Genomic DNA, 17,381 nt, shown 5'->3' with positions numbered 1-17,381 from the left:
ATTCTAAACCAGCCTTGCAGTAGTTTATTGTGTGACACTTAATTATTTTGCAGCTAAAACTTGACTGTATGACAACTCAGTGAAGTATAGGCTAATAGCCCAAGAAAAGTAGTTACAGACAAATTGAGTAATGATTTAATTTTAACACATGCCCCAGCACCTTGCTGCATCCCTCCTTCCTGGGAGGGCCAGTGAAATTAGAGCGGGGTAAAACAAACAGAAGGAAGTATGTTTATTTACTGCCAGCAGTCACACATTTTTAGCAACACTTGGAAGCCAAACCCATGTATACTTAACAAGAAAAAAACAGGTCATTAGATGGATTTGGAGAAAATTCATCACTGTGTGTGTCAGATGCAAGTGCTGGTTCAGAAATACTATAAACTCCTGATTACTTGAGGGACTTATCAGCCTGTTCTGTCCTCTTAACTGCTGGCCACTGTCAGATGAAATACTGGTGTGGGGAAAAAAAAACCCTACGACTGTTCATGTTCATAGTTTTACTGTAATTCTCCCCTGTTAAGAGGAAATTGTATTTGGATAAACCATCATATGAGGCGAACTTGAATACACATTTGTTTTCCTAATGCACAGAACCCTGCACATTCTGTTTCTGTAGTGAAAAGGGCATGCCAGTGCTTGTTCTGAAAGACCAGAAAGATATCGCCTTGGAAATAACAGTGACAAACAATCCATCTGATCTGAAAAAGCCACAAAAAGATGGTGAAGATGCGTATGAAGCTAAACTAATTGCAACTTTTCCAGACAGTCTGACATACTCCGCATTCAGAGAGATGAGGGGTTATCCTGTAAGTATTTTTAAGAGAAAAAAATACTGAAAAATTTAAAATCTTCCCAGCATATTTTTACTTGTAAATATATTTTGTTTAATCAGGAAAAACAGCTAACGTGTGGTGCTAACCAAAATGGTTCTCAAGCAGAGTGTGAACTTGGAAATCCTTTCAAAAGAAATTCTAATGTAAGTTGCGCTTTACTCAAGTTGTGAAATCTTGTTCTGACCGACTGTAGTCATCCAAAGTTCCTGTGTGTCACAACTGGAAATGTGATTTGGATCTGTCTTTTTAACTCTAGAACTTAATACTGAAATTTTCTGTAAGTTTTCACATATGAATATATCTTATAAGAGCTCATATATTTCCTTATCTTTCTTGTTTAGGTAACCTTTTATCTGATCTTAAGTACCACTAAAGTTAATGTTGATACAACAGACTTAGACATTAACTTGAAGCTGGAAACGTAAGTTTTCTTTTTGCGCATGCACCTGCACTTCGCTTTGCTATACAGTTGTAAACATTTTGAATTCATTTGTTTGATTCACAGAAGTAATTTAATAGTAGAGAGAAACCAACTAAATTAGTAAAATAAACACCATTGTTTCCTTTTCATTGTAGAACAAGCACTCAAGTTAATTTGACTCCAATTACAGCCAGTGCTAAAGTGGTTCTTGAATTGCTTTTATCACTCACTGGGTAAGTGTTGATAGCATGACAAACTGGGGGGTCTGGGGACAGTTTTGCTTCAGACTCATTAAAATCTGATTATTCTCCTTTCCCACCCCCACCTGAACAGAGTTGCTAAGCCTTCTCAGGTATATTTTGGAGGTAACATCATTGGTGAGAGTGCTATGAAATCTGAAGATGATATTGGAAATCTCATAGAGTATGAATTCAGAGTGAGTAATTTAGGTTAATGCCAACAGCTGCTTTTCATCAAGCACACAGCTTCTTGCTTCATGTGTATGAATACTTAGAAAAGTTGCTATAATGAAATTGGATTTCTTTGTCCCAAAATCGTGACTTCATGATCAGAACATGTAGTTGACTATGGACTAGAGCTTCTTTAGGCCTTGATATTTTATGATCATAATCTGAGGAAGTGGCCTGAGGCTGCCTGCACACTTTTTTCGGAGCAGTTCATGCACATTTAGTTGTAGGGCATAAAAGCCCCAGCAGGGAGGGAACAAAGTTACAGCAGAACCTGCCTGGGGCTTGCCCAGGCATTGGCTGGAGCACACAGGCAGCAAGAATGGGCTGAGAACAGAGCCAGTGCAAGGAGGTGCTGTGAGAGCCCCTCTTAATGTGAGTCTATTTTGCTGTCTTGGTCTTCTGCCTAATACAGCAAGGAGGAGACTAAGAAATATAAGTCCATCTCTGTCAGTCCTTTACTTCTTTCTGTACCCGGTCCATGTATTATAACAGTATCAGTTAAAACACCTGATTAAAAACCTGCTAGCATGATCAGTAACACTAAGAAAGTAAAAAAAGAGGTTGGGAAAAAACTTCCAGATTTACAAGAGAAAGAGGTTGTTTTCTCTCTGTGTCAGAGCTCCTCAGAAACTTGCAGTTTGCCTCAGTTACACAACTGACTGATTTGTTAATTCTGAATTGGAGTTGTTGTTTCACATGAAGATTAATGTCTAAAAATCAACAACCAAAAGTTCATATTAGGAAATTCTAATCCTATGCATTTATTTGCTCTCCATGTATGTAGTTTTAGTATACACTTTGTCTTAGTACTATTTTGACTGTTTTTCATCTGATCTAAATTTTCTGTTAGTTGCATGCTTAAAGCTTGTCCAAGTCAATAATATTTTCAGGAAGAAAATCCCTCTGAAAATTATTTCACAGTTTAAAGAATGTTTTTTTTAACAGGTAACTAATTTGGGCAGACCACTGAAAACATTTGGCACTGCTTCCCTGGACATCCAGTGGCCAAAAGAAATTAGTAATGGCAAATGGCTGCTTTATTTGATGAAAATAGACTCCAAAGGCTTGGAGAAAGTCTCCTGTCAACCCCAGAATGAAATCAACAGTTTGCATGTTGCGGTATGTTACCCTGTCTTCTGTTCATGAATTGCTACAACATGAAAGCACCCCACAGAGTGTAAAGCATAAGAGCTTGCTTCTAGAAGGAGTTACTTTTTATCTCCAGCAGCTCACTAGCACAGTACAGGACCAGTGTATCAGTGAATAAGCCTATCAGGAGACTTCTAACAGCTAATGAGGCTGATATGCTGAAGGATAGATGCTAGGTCACAATGACTGTTTTTGCAATGGGCACGGCTGTCATAGGCTCTTGTACAGGATGAAACTGCTGACTGTCCTAAAAACATCTGAGTTCTTACTAAAAAACCAATAAATAACTAAATACCTTCCCATCCTGGGGGCATTCCATGTACTTTTTTTGAAGATGATAAGGGGCTTGAACTTAAATTTATTTATTTACAGCAAATATAAATAAAGAACAATTTTCATAGTCTTGGATTGTACCCATCTAGCAAAATCTTCTTCCTGAAACTTGAGCCTAATTTTTTAAGTCTTCATGTAATCCTAAGATCATATGGGAGGAGTTTTTATTTTCCACCATTAAAACTGCATGCATATAAAGGTGTTTTTGTCAGATCATTATATTAGTTAATATAATTTGCAGTGAGTGTTATTAGTATACAGTTAAAATCTGCACCTACTGACCTTAGCACATTCTTACTCTTTTAGCAAAGTACCATTAATACCCTTTATCCAGAAATAAAAATGGAAATAGCATTGAAAGCTTTAAAAATCTAAACTTCTCCTTGTCCTGTTACAGAAAATAGTCTGTTGGCTTTTCTTTAGGTAATATCAAATTTTATTCTTAGCAGTAAATGTAGGTAAGTAGGGATATACAATGCTGTCAGTCATGTGCTGATTTGGAAGAAGAAAACACTGAGCTCTACTTTCTCTGCTTGTAAGAATTAAGATTCTTACTATAATCTGCTTTTTAATTTTTTACCTTTTTTTTTTTCCTTTTAGGAATCCCATAACTCAAGAAGGAAGCGTGAAGTTGCAGAGAAGCAGATTACAGACAGCCAGGCATTTTCTTTATTCTCAGAAAGAAAATACAAGACCTTGGTAAGGATATTGCACCAGCTATATTCTCTTTGCCTTCTTTTTATCTTGCATCCAAATATCAATGCTTTTAAAATTTGAACATTTATATTATCTACTTTGACAAAGAACTAGGAAAGAATATCTCCATAGTTACTTAATTAAAATAAGCAAGTAATAACATCTTCACTGTATTTTCCCATTGCTGTCAGTACGAACAGATAGTGGTCCTTGCATGTAGGTATGATGCATATAATCCAATTTTTAATCTTGGGATGAGGTTTAAACAATCTGTGAAGATGTGATCTTATTTACATCTAGATCTGTGTAATTGCAGAGCTGCAATGCGAATGCACGCTGTGTGGACATAAAGTGTCCCCTGAAGGGTTTAGACAGCAAGGCATCTGTTGTGCTGCGTTCCAGGCTGTGGAACAGTACCTTCTTAGAGGTAAGTCCTCTCACCTGCCCTTTTATAAGGTCAGAGTTCTTTCCTGTTCTGTGTCTAATATTCATGTTTTATTTTGGAACAGGAATACTCAAAAATGAATTACCTTGACATTCTTGTTAGAGCTTCTATCAGTGTTCCTGCTGCAGCCAAGAATGTTAAACTCACAAATGAAGTTGCTCAGGTAGGTTTAGTGTTTAATACTAACCACATGTTATGGTTGTGATTGTTCTAGCTTATCTCCAAAGACCAGAAATTTAAAACAAAACTTGCTAAAAGTTTTGAGTTATTGATCATTTTTACCTTTTAATGGGGTTGAAAAAATTCATTGCCATATTCAAATGATACCAGTGGGAACTTTTTCTTCAAAAGCATTTTGTAGAAGACATCTTGGTAGAGGAGAGATAAGACTATATAAATTGCAGCTTTCTGATTAAACATGTACCTTCTAAAATATTTCTTCCACCTACACATTTTCCATCCTGTAGGTGCGTGTTACCGTGTTTCCTGCAAAACCAGTAGCCCTTTATACAGGAGTTCCGTGGTGGATCATCGCGGTGGCTATCCTTGCTGGAATACTCATGCTTGCACTGTTGGTATTCTTACTATGGAAGGTGAGTGTTTATTCATCTGGTTATTTTTTATTTTCTGGTCTGAAACTGACAAGATAGCATACTAATTAAGTCAATGATGAAGTATTTGGGACTCAAAATAGGCCAAAACTGCACAAATCATACATTGCCAGTTTCTCAGTTTTGCAACATTTGGAATGAAAATGGTTGTACAGGTTATGTACTTGTTACATAATTTTTTCTCTTTTCATGTCATCAAAAGGAAGTATTTTGAGATGAAACTTGAGACAAACGTTTGGAGGCCATAGTTTGATACAGATGGGTACAGCTGCTGGGAGCCTTTGCAGTTAGGTGTAAAACTAACTTCATGTGAGCTATTTGCAAATGTTTTAGTAGGGCTCTATTCTCATTAACATCAGAAATACCATTAAGCTGACAGTAGATGGAAATAACCAAAAGCACAGTATTAATACATAGCCATCTAATTATACATCTTATTATTACTTTTTTATCTTGGAAACCTTAAAGGAATAAATAAAGAGGTATAACGAATGGTTAACTATTTGCAAAAGAAAAAATGAAGTACCTTTTTAGTAATGACCTTTGTAAAAATGCCAATTATTTGTTGTCCCAAGAATAACAGAGCAGTCCTTTTATTTTTAGTTTTTACAGGCATAGGCAGTTAGCATTTGCTCTTATGGGATAGCATAAGATTATTAGAGAAGAGGAGGTGAAGAATATCCTGTCACTTTTTTTCCAGTGAAACTACAGCACTTAGCTTTGAGGAGCTATTTGCTGCAGGTTACTCCCCATAGGATAGTTCTGATTTCCTTATTTTCTAAAAAATGCCCAGCTGCTCCTGCAAATATTCCTGATGAATGAATACTGGGTGGGCTGTTACGTTCTAACTACTCGTTATTTTTCACATGCACACATAGTGTAAAATGCTGTTTCTGATGACACAGACTGTGCTGTTCTATGAAGGACAAACATCCTACTGGAAAGACAGATACATCATTGGTTTAAGACAAAATCTTGTATTAAAGGGGTTTTTGTACATGCTGTGGTTTTGTCTGTCCTGTGCACGAGTCCACAAACACATTTCTGTGTAGACTTCTTTCTGCTCTTCACAGCCACCTTCCCTTGCTATGGACAGGTTCTATTGTATCTTTTCTTAAAAAAAAAAAACCCTAACAGATTCTCTATAAATTTTTCAAAATGCTTCTAAAATAATATTCTTGGGTTACTCTGTTAATAACTCAGGTTATTTTATTGTGTTCTTACAAGAAGTTCTAAGATCTAGAAACAGCTGAGTTCTTGTAATGACTTTTTTATTTTTGGCTTGCAAAGAGATAGTGGGAAAATAGTTGACAGAGTTAAGTCACTTTTAAGAGGTTTGACTTCTTCCAGTCCACAAGAACTGACTAAATACCTTGCTTCCTTGTAGTGTGGTTTCTTCAAGAGAAATAAGAAAGATCATTACGATGTCACATATCACAAGGCTGAGATCCATGCTCAGCCGTCTGATAAAGAGAGGCTTACTTCTGATGCATAGTACTGATCTACTTCTGTAATTGGTAACTGATGATATTTTTTAATTTCTAGCTGTGGCACATGCTATGGTTGCAGTGGCTAACTGTGAAGCTTTTTCTGCATTCTACATCCATTAACTTTTGGATTTCAAGCTATCATACTTGCTTGCTCCTTCTGTTGATAGATTTTCAGCTTTCGGTGCATGTGAACACACAGAGGTTTACCCTGGTCTAAAATGCTTATTTATTTTTTTTTTTTTTTAAACATGGTGATCTATGGCAATGGGCTTCAGTATCTTTTTAAATTTATGCTTTAACATTACAAATAAGTCTTTAAGCTTGCAAGATGGGAATCACCACTGTAGAGTTAAGATGTAAAGATAAGACTACAAATACATTTTGCTTTACTAACCTTTAGTGCATGCTGAAAGGTACATGTTGCTTATATCCAAGAAGGATTTTCATTATGAGAATTTATTGCTGTTGAAACATCTGTTTTACTTGAGTTGTAAGCTGTACTTCTCTAGGAACACACTTTGCTGAAGCTACAAGATGCATGATGGTTTATGCTTCCAGCAACCTTTATTCAACTAAAGATATCACATGCATGTACATTGTATCCATAAATGTGCTTGGGATGAGGGGCTGGGGAGGAATTCTTTATGAATTATTTCTAAACAGTATTTAATTAACCTATAAGATAGCTAAAGATTTGGTCTTCGCTCACTGTAATTTTTTTAATTCTGTTCTAAGTTCTAATATTAAAATAACCAGCACCCCAAATACTATGAACAAAACCTTGCCCTTTTTAACATGTTCTTACCCCCACCAGTATCTAATGACAGCTGGATGGCACAATGCTTCTTAACCTGAACTCTTGATTCCTAAGGATGATCAGTGATCCATGAGGATGTAAAGCTGAGTCTGTACCAATCATTATCTTTGTAATATTGTGGCCATAGCTCCCTTTTATTTTGGAAATTAATTTTAATCCATTTCTTGGTATTAAAAATCAGTTTTCACAGTGGCTTTGAATAAAAAATTGCACAGCACAAATAAACTGTTATAGATTTCATCCAGGGTGACTTCCCATGGCAAACTAAGCAAGACTCATGTTTCTAATACAGCATATTGTAGTTAGTTCAGGTGACTGAAGTGGAAATGGTTCTTTGAAAACTAAGGCCCTTAGGGTAACTTTTCTTGAATGTTCTGGAAATCTTTATGTAGGTTCTTAAGGGTAAATAATGTCACCATACAGGAAGACACTGAAGTATGTACCTACCTTTGATTCAGGAGAAGCAGCTTTCCCGTGTGTAGCAGTAAGTGTCCTTATTAGATGAACGAACAGCTTTGTACTGGAGGGAATCTTTCTAAGGTATTTGATTACCATGGATAGTCAGAGCATGCCCTTTGTCTTTAATTGCTGCTGAACAGCTAATGCAGACCTCTTGGCTCACATTTTTACAGCTAAAATATGCTACATTTTTGGTCTACATACTTCTGTTTTCAATTTTCTAACCTGCATTATTTGTGTGAAGGAAGAATTTACTGCCTCTACAGTTGTAATACTTCGGCAGCAACTTACACCTAAACTGTTCTTTTTCTTGTCTGCGCAGTGCGGGTTCTTCCGGCGTTCCAGGTACGAAGACAGTGTCCCCCGCTATCACGCTGTAAGAATTCGGAAAGAGGAGCGACAGATCAAAGATGGGAAAAGCCAAGACCTTGAGACAAAACAGTGGTACACCAAATGGAATGAAAATGAAAGTTATTCTTAGACAAAAATGTTGCTTATCCACAAAGTTCAGACAGAGGTTGAGGTTCTCATTCATGGAATACTGATGGAGTTAGACCTGTGAACACTATGGACATTCACCATTTGATTGTAGATATTACTACTTCTATTGAGGCTTTTATTTGCACAGTTAAAATGGCTTCAACAGACTTTATTTGCCTTATTTAATTGCTTCTTCATCCCCCTTAAATCTAACACACACTTTAGAAAATACTGTGCTAATTTGGGGTCTTTTCTGCAAAATAAGCAAAACCACTACAGCAGACCTTTTGATCCTCCTGTGATCCTGACTTTATTCCTAGTTATTTAAGGAATGCATGATTAAGGTCAAGACGAGTTCTCCATTGTTCCCTCAATGCACAGTGCTTTATAAACACACAGCGGCCTTATCATACTTTGTTCAAGTATAACTGAAGACCTGCAAGTCTGCTTTAGTCATAACCTTTGCCTGCTGCAGTAGTTAGGGCTTAACAAAAAGCATCATCTTAAATTACATGTGCAACAGGTCATGTTGCTTGATTTTGGGCTCATTTTAAGATCAGATTGTGGGATTCTTGCTCACAACAAATATACACAGGTTTTTTTTTAAGAGAGGCTTGAATATTAGATGTACTTTCTGTATATAAATAGTTGTTTTTTTATTTATTTTTATTATAAATCATTGTCTTTGACCTACCAGTTAGTCAAAGACTACTGAATTTTTAAATCCACTGTTCTGGTTTTTGTGTTTCTGGTTTTGAACTTCAAATTATGAGACCTAAGGCTTTCACTGCATTTTAATAAATCACTGAAGGTGCCAATGCTATCTAAAATGTAAATATTTATGGAAATGATGTGTATGGGTGCTTTCTTTTCCTGATGCTTGTAACATCAGGTCCTGTAACATGATTTATGTATTACTGTGGACTGTTTAACAATTTGGACACCAAGTTGAAGTAATGTTTTAGATATAATTTTATACTCATTGCAGGAAACTGGAAAGTCCTTTGGAAACCTCATTCCAGCTTCATAAGGACTTCCTGGTTGGCAAAAGGCATTGACTACTGCAACTGTTGTGTAGCACTTGAAGGAGGCTCAAGGTGCCTTACTTACCTTAACTATTAGGATCTGCGCTGATCCTCGTTGAGACTACTGAATCATCTTCAATACCTGAATGTTGATAAAAGTAGAACATTGGTATTAGTAATCTGGTTATTGTAACATAACTGAGAAAATGATTAAAAGAGTTTACTTTTTTACCCATATTCTAAAGCCTTGGTACTATTTAAGAACAAAGATTTAGCTGACAGTTGTGTATTCCTTGTGAAACAAAATTCTGCTCAAAAGGTATGCATGTGAATTGCTTGTAATATGAACTATGCAAAAACCTCTTGGTACTTTTTCCCCTCATAGGGTAAAAATCTGCTAGGAGGGCAGTTGTCAAGTATCTTGTTTTTACTGCTAACTTTGAATGTACCTTCTTGGAAGGTGTGGTCTCCTAAAAAGTTACCTTTAGTGTTAATTAAGAAAGGTAAGTCTATTAAACTAGATAATCTCTATAAATAAGTAGTATGTTATGACCCTGACATTATGAATGCGCACATATTAATTCAGATGCTCCCCAATTTTTGAGCTTCTAGAATCCTAGCTTATTTGCTTAAAGGCTCAGCAGCATCAGAAGCCAGGCTAATCAGGGGCTAAGAAGCTTGAGAAATACCCCTGAATATAAAACCAGATTGTGGCCCTCACCTAAGAACATGAATCTCTTAGCAGTTTTAAAGTTCTTGAAAAATAAGTCATGTCACTGATATAGCTTTATCTCAAACTTTGTTAAACCAGCTAAGAATGCTACATCATTCCACGATTAGAAATTACCTGTGGATATTTGTATAGAAGTGTGAAATAAATTTTTTTTAATTAAAGATGGTCTTGGTCATAGTGCTTTTGTCATACTTAACTGAGGTGGCCACAGCTAAGTTCCCTAGAAGGATAGCCTGGACGTGGCAGGCTTTAACAAGTTCTCCTTCAGCATTGCTCTCACTGCCCTGCTCCATGCAAAGGGCAGATAAGGAGCAGCAGGAGATAAGGCACAGTCTCATGCTCACAGGCTCTCTGCTGCTTGCTGCTGTTGCCAGCACTGGTCAGAGTCAGCACCAGGGGCCAGGTCCCCCAGGAACACGGCTCCCCTCTCCTCGCTCCATTGCACTTCTGCTGCCCTGGGGAACTTCAATGCAAGCAGCCTCCTAAAAATTTTCTTGAATAGTGCCAGATGAATATTTAAGTTTAGTAGAGATGGATACATCCCCCAAAATTGGTCAAGGACTTGGCATACCTGTTTGTATTTAGCAGTGCAAATAAGATATTGACAGTCAAGTAGCCCAATTGCAGTGTAATTTCAAATCCACAAAAAAATCCCTATGGAAAAGCCAAAATTATGCAGGGAAAAAAATCCCACCAAATTCAATGGCCAAAATGTGGCTCCACCTCTAAGATGTCAGCCCTCACTGGATACTTTGCTCATTGTTGCTGAAAGGCCTGAAATGCAACAAAGCCTGAAGATAAAGATTAGCTGGACATATGCTAGGCCACTCTTTGTTGTTGATGCCAAGAAGCTTCCAGAACTAGAACCAGAAAATGTCGCTAGACCCATCTCCAAGATAAGAACTCAACCTGCTCTTATTAAACAATTACTCTCCTTAGCATGATGGCCACGAACATTTGTCTACAAGACAAAATATCAACTGGCAGAACAGTTAAGTAACTGATCATAGTAAATTTTGCACAAATCTTGTATTTGGCTTTATATGTATGTTTATATATACACCATATACATTACAGTACCAGGTGTAGTATATACAATGTATATATACAGTGGTACAGCACTATAATAGTGTATGTGTACAGAATGTATGCATATATGTGATATATAAAATTTAATGTTTGTTATATAGTGTGAGTGTTTTATATCTATATAAAAATACACACACTATATAGTCCAAGGTACAAAAATAGAATGTTGGCAAACTGCAACACTTTCCCATATGTTTAACTGTTGCAGTACAGCAGACATTATGAGGGAATATACCTTTCAGTTTAAGGGTCCACCATAGCTCAGTTTTAGTAGCCACCTGTCCATAATAGTTATATGTGGAAAAAGAGAGGCAACAGGGTGCTCACTTGGACACAAACCAGGAATTAGCACGTGAGGTAAAAGGAAACTTCTGAAAGGGCTATGAACCCACCAATCCCCATAAAGCACCCTTGTTGCAATGCTGATCTTGATGGCTGCAGTGTTGTAACTCCACAGACTGCACAGAACCAGAGAGCTGCTCATGTTCAATAGCTGCAGTAACTTCTAGCACAGAGTAGCAGGGGTGTCAGCAGTTGGTTTGCACAGACCAGGAGATTAAGCTGTGATGAAACAACCAGGCAACTGCAGCTGCCTGTGCTGTGAGCCAGCAGAGGCTTGTGGACATGCTTGGACGTGCTTCAGCTGCTCTGCCAGACAGCACGGCTGCGTGGCACAAGAGTGGGAGCAGCACATTTCCCTGTAGGGACTGTAACAACTTGCTTCAGTTTTTTATTGCAGTCTTCAGACATCTTTCAATGTCTGTCTTTCTAGGCCCCAGAGTCATAACCCATACAATACACCTTTTACAGGCTCATAAACCTTGCTAAGTCCTAGCATTGTGAGATTTATCCCAAGAGAGATATCCCCGTTCCTATAATGGGCTTTAAACCCCAGCAGAGGTGTGATATTATCACTATGAAGGGGTTGGGGACCTGCAGTTTGCATTTTTGATATTGCAAGAAAGCCCCTTTCTTCCTTTTCTAGCCCTGCAAAAAGCAGCACCATTTCAGGGCTGTACCTGCCTCAAATATCAAAGAAAACACAAGAGAACAGATTTTTTCAAGACGAGGTATCCTTGCTGCTCCAAGATAAATCCCCCTCATCACTGACACACAGTGCTAACTATGTATTTTATCCCTCAATCTCAGTGTCTTGGAGGGATAGGGAAGGAAGGGACAGAAAAGTCAAATACTTTTGCTAGGAACATATGAAATAATGCACCTGGTAAGTTGATTAAAAGAAATGTTTGCAGGATATACTGCTTAATTTCTTGAAGTGGAAGGGTCCAACAGTACCCCAGCATAGAGCCAAGAAGTGCATCACTGCCAGGCTACTTACAAGGCCTCTGATTCCAGCTTAGCAAGGAGGAACAACATGGAAATGGCTATTCTGGACCTGACCACAGATCCACCCGGACCAGCATCTCACTTCTGACAGCTGCTGAGAGGTGTCCACAATGTCCTCAAAATACTTTGTTGTTCCTGTTCCCCAAAAATGCTAATGCTTAACTTCAGTGGCTGTGTAGTATATTTTTCCTGTATCCAAAAGATATACATAGAATCCTAAGAGTATCTCAAATTGGAAGGGACCCGTAAAGGTCATAGCTCCTGACAGGATTACCTAAAACTAAACTGTGTGACTAAGAGCATCCATGATAATCATAACATTTCTCCAGCTGCCTCCTGATCTTGAATCACAAAGCTGCACATGGCAAAAATTCACAAACTCCACAGTTTAATTATACACTTGGTAAAAATAAACCCATCTGTTCTTAAATCTGCTTAGTTTGATAACTCCTGTAGAAACCTCTCTGTATTTTTGACCACATTTTTATATATTTTTATTTCTACCTCTACAAAAAAGAAACCAAAGGCACAAAAACCCCAATGTATCCCTTAAGAATTTGTCCACCATAGTAAAAGCTCAACTTACCCATAAAAACCTAAGAATGACAACAAACGTAAGAACAACAAACAATTTGTGCAGGTTAAGTACACAAGCTGAAAAGAGACATGGCTAAATGGGCCAGATGACTGTGCAGGCATTGCAGCCAAGCATATAAATCACTGAAAGAAAAGAAATATTCTAATGATATTCGTATCTGGCAGCTTAAGCTTTTTTTCTTAATCTGAGCTGCAGCTACTTTGGAGGACCTTGAAGAAAAGGAAAAAAACTCCAGTACATGCAGCACCCAAGAACTGATGACTTCCAATGTCACCTTACCAGATGTGAAAGTCTTTCTATGCAATGCCCTGCAATATTAAAAAAAAAAAAAATTAAATTTCAACTAAACATCGTGTTTTCAGTTCTTTTGAAGTCTGAATTGTTCTGTCCCATTTAAATTATTGATCCAGATGTGTTAGAATTTCAACATCACCAAGCAGCATGAATATGAATACAAAAAATGCAGACTAACAAAAATAATACATTTCTCCTCTTTGGTTTGCATAAGAATTTACAGAAATTAGTACATTAGAACTCTGGCCACTGTCACACACTGGGTCACATCAGAGCAAGCCCCTAGAAAATCATCAATGAGAGAAATGGGTTTTAGGGGAGAAAGAACATTCAAAATTTTCTCCAGTATTCTAACAGAACAAGTTGACATGGATCAGGGTCTGATCAATCATTTAAACAAGACAAGGAAAACACTATTAGGTAAATTAGGCAGAGAGATTCTTCTCTGAACCCAGCATTTAAAGAATTATCCACAGTTACTTCTGTGAGTGCTCATCTTGCACAACTTTTCCTGAGAAAACTGCTCACTATTTACATGGCTGTATATGCTCTCTAGCTTACAATGTACAATGATTTATGTAACCTCTTGCAGCCTTTGCCATCTTGTGGCTGGGGAACTGCTGTCCAAAGATAACGTTAGGCAGAAGGCCAGTTTTTAAAGTGTGTCTGTAAAGCTGAAACCCAAAACAACAAAACAATAAAATACATATCTAAAAGATTAAACCAATCCAGAGCCATCATAAGAGATCGCAACAGTTTACAAAGACTCAATGTACTGCTTGTAGGCACTGCTTTAAACTAGTGCTGGCTCACAGCTGAGACCATCACAAAATGGTTTTGAGCACAGCAGTTTTCAAGTACAAGTCCCAAACTATTACAAACTTGAGCAGCGTGAGCTACTTCTTGGTGTTCCTGGAGTGGCCTACAAGCAACAATAAGAAAAACCTGCCAAAAAGCTGTATTTGCAGAAGTGTTGCAGAGACAGACAAGCTGTCTGTTCACCCAAACAGCCACCACTGCCTGGCCAGAGCAGAACAAGGCATTCAGTTTTCAGCATAAAGATTAAGGTACAGTTGGATTAGAAACCAGATGAAAAAACCAATCTAATCCTGCTTCATTCTAACATACTATTGCTACTGTCAGTGCTCAGGGAACTGCATCTAGAGGCTGACTGAATCAAATGTTTACCATACTGCAACGCAACATTAGAAAGAGATAAGACAGCCTTAAATGGGGGCAATCCAACAAAGCACTGACCCAATTAATGTGATTGCTGTATCACAACTGCTCTAGTGGATGCCATAGGATATCCATCCCCATTATCAAGTCATAGACAAGTCACAAGTACAAGGTTTGTTTAAGGGAAACCAAATTATCAACATTTGAAAACAATCAACATTTGAAAAATTGATAAAAACATAAATTTAGGGGGCAAATACAAGTATCCACAATAAAAAAAGCAAATGAATGCAGGGCATAATCCACTGTTGATACTGTTTTCAGGAATAGCACTGGGAATGATGCCAGCACATCTCCACTGGTGATCAGTTAGCCATCGAAGGACTGCTTATCCTTCTCACAGGAGCAACCATTGCCAGCATGAACCAAATTTGATTCACACATCAACAAGTTCCCCACAGGCTGGAGACCTTAATTTCTTTATTTTAAACAATTCGGTAACTATAATACATTCCACTCTATATATGTTTCTTCATTGTGGATACAATCTACTGTTAACAGTAATTATAAGGGAAGGTCATGAAGGCACCTTGCCCACTGAAATGCAAAAGGTAAATTGGGATAATGCTTCTTACTGAACAGTATTGAACAGTATTATGTGGAGAATAACTTGGTGGATGGCACTGTTGCAGAGGCCTTCCTGAAACATATTACTAACATTTAACAAAACCATAATAATTAGGTAACCAAAAATTTCCCTCAAATTACAACTGGAACATAACATTAGCCTGTTTATAGGCAGAGAAGCAAGAGGTGACCAAACTGTCATTCTGTGGAGCACCATGAACTGACTTCAGACATGGGGGAATTGTGATGGTGCATTCCCTCCCACACCTCCTCAGGCCAGCTCTAGGATTTCAGGAGTTACCTCCCCCAGCTGCAGTGCAAATGAAACAGCACCATTGTTACTAGACTTTTCTCCCCCAAAATTTCCAGTAGTTACAAACTTGGTTTAGGGCTAGGATGGAAACGTATTTTTGACTAAAGCCAAGCATCTCCTGACCCAATAAAGAGCAGTACCAAGAGAGGCCCTCTGAACTCTCCCACACCCCAGCAAGCTATGACCAGCACCTGTCTTCAGGTGGGACACCATCTGGAGCTCATTAACCCTCAACTCTGCCATACTGGAAACTACAGTCCTCAAGGAGCAACTCATAAATGTAAATGGATTTGATCTATTCCACTGAACTCAAGGGGAACTTTTCATAGTAACTTTGTACACAGGTATAGATGTACACGCGCCTCTGTCCCCGTGTGTGAATTATGGCCTATGTAGTAACTAATGGAATGAATTGCCTTCAAACTCTGCTAGGGCACAAGGTTAAACTCGTATCAAATACTAAATTATTAAAGCAGGTATGCTTACAAAAAAAAGGCAGGATTTATTGAAAAATTAATATTATTTGAAAGTAGCAAAGTGCTTGCTTGACAGAAGTAACTAGAATTGTTACAGCAAGCTGAGCTATAAGGCTATGTTGTGTAAGTCAAAGATGGATGACAGTTGAAAAGAACAGGCATACACAGTGAAACCTGGAGCTAACAGCCTAAACATTATTAATTGTTTGAATAGACAAAACTGTAATTTAAATACTACTCAAAAATTAATAGCTGGAGCAACCACATTGTAACATGGACTACAGAACTGACTGAAACTACCATAGAAACAGACCTAAGAGGATGTGAAGATGACCACGTGGCAAACACTTGGAACAAAACAACAGCAAAGTGAAGGCCAAGAAGGGCCCAGACTGTAATATGGGTAGTGATCCACACTGTTGAGTGCAGAGTTTACACTGTAATAATAATTGCCCAGGAATTTCTATGTCTGGGGGTCGGTCTTTTGAGGCACCTAGCTCAAGCTACCAGGTATCAGAATTTACCTGTACCAATAGATCTATCTGATGGAGATGAAAACCTAGTGTCAAAAATGTCTTAGATATCTATACCACAGTAAACTTATCAAAAATGCTTATAATCGCTCTTAATAGCCCTTTTTTTGTTAATATTCTAGATATTTCTACCAGAGCATTCAATAAACCATTCAATACAGAATTTGCTACCTCACAAGATGCATTTTAACAGGCACTAAAGTGATTCGCTGTGACACATGGTCCAAGTGCTTTTCTACCAATACAGATACATATTGTGCTCATTGCTGACTGATCAGGAGTGCATCTGTATAGGCAGAAGCCCTATTTTTCCTCTGTGTTTTTTGTTTGTTTGTTTGATTGATTGACTGATTGATAATATTTTTTCTGGTAGCTGAAAGAAACCCCAGCCCACCCCGCAGCTGGGCAGACACAGGTGCGACAGCGAGAAGACACATGGCTGTTTAAGCCCCGGCCGATGCAGTCGGGTGAGGCTCTGCCCTCCCGCCGGCATTACGGACAACGCCAGCGCTTCCATAAGTTCCTGCAGTTTCCCGTTCCAGCCCGCGGGTCACCCAAGCTGGGAGCCGAGTCTCCGCTGTCGGGCACGGCCCCATCCCAGGGCGAGGGAGAGCCCTGGGTGCGCTCAGCCCGCACGGCCGAGTCCCCGGGCACCCCAATGCCAGGCGAGAGCCGCTGTGCACGGGCATCTCTCGGCCTCGCCACCGTCCCTGCGGTCCCGGCCCCCGCACCCACAACTCCTCCGGCCCCCTCACAGCTCCCCTTCGCCGGGCAGGCGGCGGCACCAGCACCCGTAAGGCCACGTACCTGTCCGTGGCCGGGCTCCGCCACGAAGCGAGCGTCGCCTTTTGCCGTCGTGCCCTCAGGCCGCCGGGGGCAGCTGAACGTCCGCCTCAGGCGCTGCCGGGCGGCTCCGGACACCCCCGCCCCGCTCCCTCAGAGCCGCCCTCTCCTCCGCCC

General features: G+C 38.9%; 1 protein-coding gene and 1 long non-coding RNA gene across 19 annotated transcripts in view; one reads left to right on the top strand and one right to left on the bottom strand.

Annotated features, from left to right (window-relative positions):
• ITGA6 (integrin subunit alpha 6) overlaps window positions 1-10,126 on the top strand; it is a 74,061-nt gene extending 63,935 nt beyond the window's left edge. For 12 of the 17 annotated variants that reach the window (XM_086896700.1, XM_086896698.1, XM_086896697.1 and 9 more), the window contains 11 exons: window positions 620-809; window positions 896-979; window positions 1,178-1,257; window positions 1,413-1,490; window positions 1,591-1,693; window positions 2,673-2,846; window positions 3,810-3,908; window positions 4,222-4,332; window positions 4,415-4,513; window positions 4,818-4,943; window positions 8,050-10,126. In XM_086896700.1, the coding sequence (XP_086752826.1) occupies window positions 620-809; window positions 896-979; window positions 1,178-1,257; window positions 1,413-1,490; window positions 1,591-1,693; window positions 2,673-2,846; window positions 3,810-3,908; window positions 4,222-4,332; window positions 4,415-4,513; window positions 4,818-4,943; window positions 8,050-8,208 (1,303 nt within the window). In that variant the 3' untranslated portion in view covers window positions 8,209-10,126. Of the gene's footprint in view, window positions 1-619; window positions 810-895; window positions 980-1,177; window positions 1,258-1,412; window positions 1,491-1,590; window positions 1,694-2,672; window positions 2,847-3,809; window positions 3,909-4,221; window positions 4,333-4,414; window positions 4,514-4,817; window positions 4,944-6,348; window positions 6,479-8,049 lie in introns of all 17 variants that reach the window. The other 5 variants (XM_086896702.1, XM_086896705.1, XM_086896706.1 and 2 more) reach the window with 1 other exon arrangement.
• Window positions 20-17,374, bottom strand: LOC147652241 (uncharacterized). Of its 2 annotated transcripts, none has more exons than XR_015288936.1 (4): window positions 17,229-17,374; window positions 9,318-9,374; window positions 8,019-8,101; window positions 20-4,988 (listed from the first exon to the last, which is right to left on the bottom strand). It is a non-coding gene; the product is annotated as an uncharacterized LOC147652241 (long non-coding RNA). The 2 variants fall into 2 exon arrangements; XR_015288935.1 differs by having other exon boundaries at window positions 3,856-4,988; window positions 7,716-8,101; window positions 17,229-17,357.
• Between the last annotated feature and the right edge of the window lie 7 nt (window positions 17,375-17,381).

The sequence above is a fragment of the Cyanistes caeruleus genome, chromosome 7 (genome assembly GCF_971803275.1).
Source record: "Cyanistes caeruleus chromosome 7, bCyaCae1.hap1.1, whole genome shotgun sequence".
Classification (NCBI taxonomy): Eukaryota; Metazoa; Chordata; class Aves; order Passeriformes; family Paridae; genus Cyanistes; species Cyanistes caeruleus.
The sequence above is the reverse complement of the archived record's forward strand: the minus strand, read 5'-3'. Positions and strand labels throughout refer to the sequence as shown.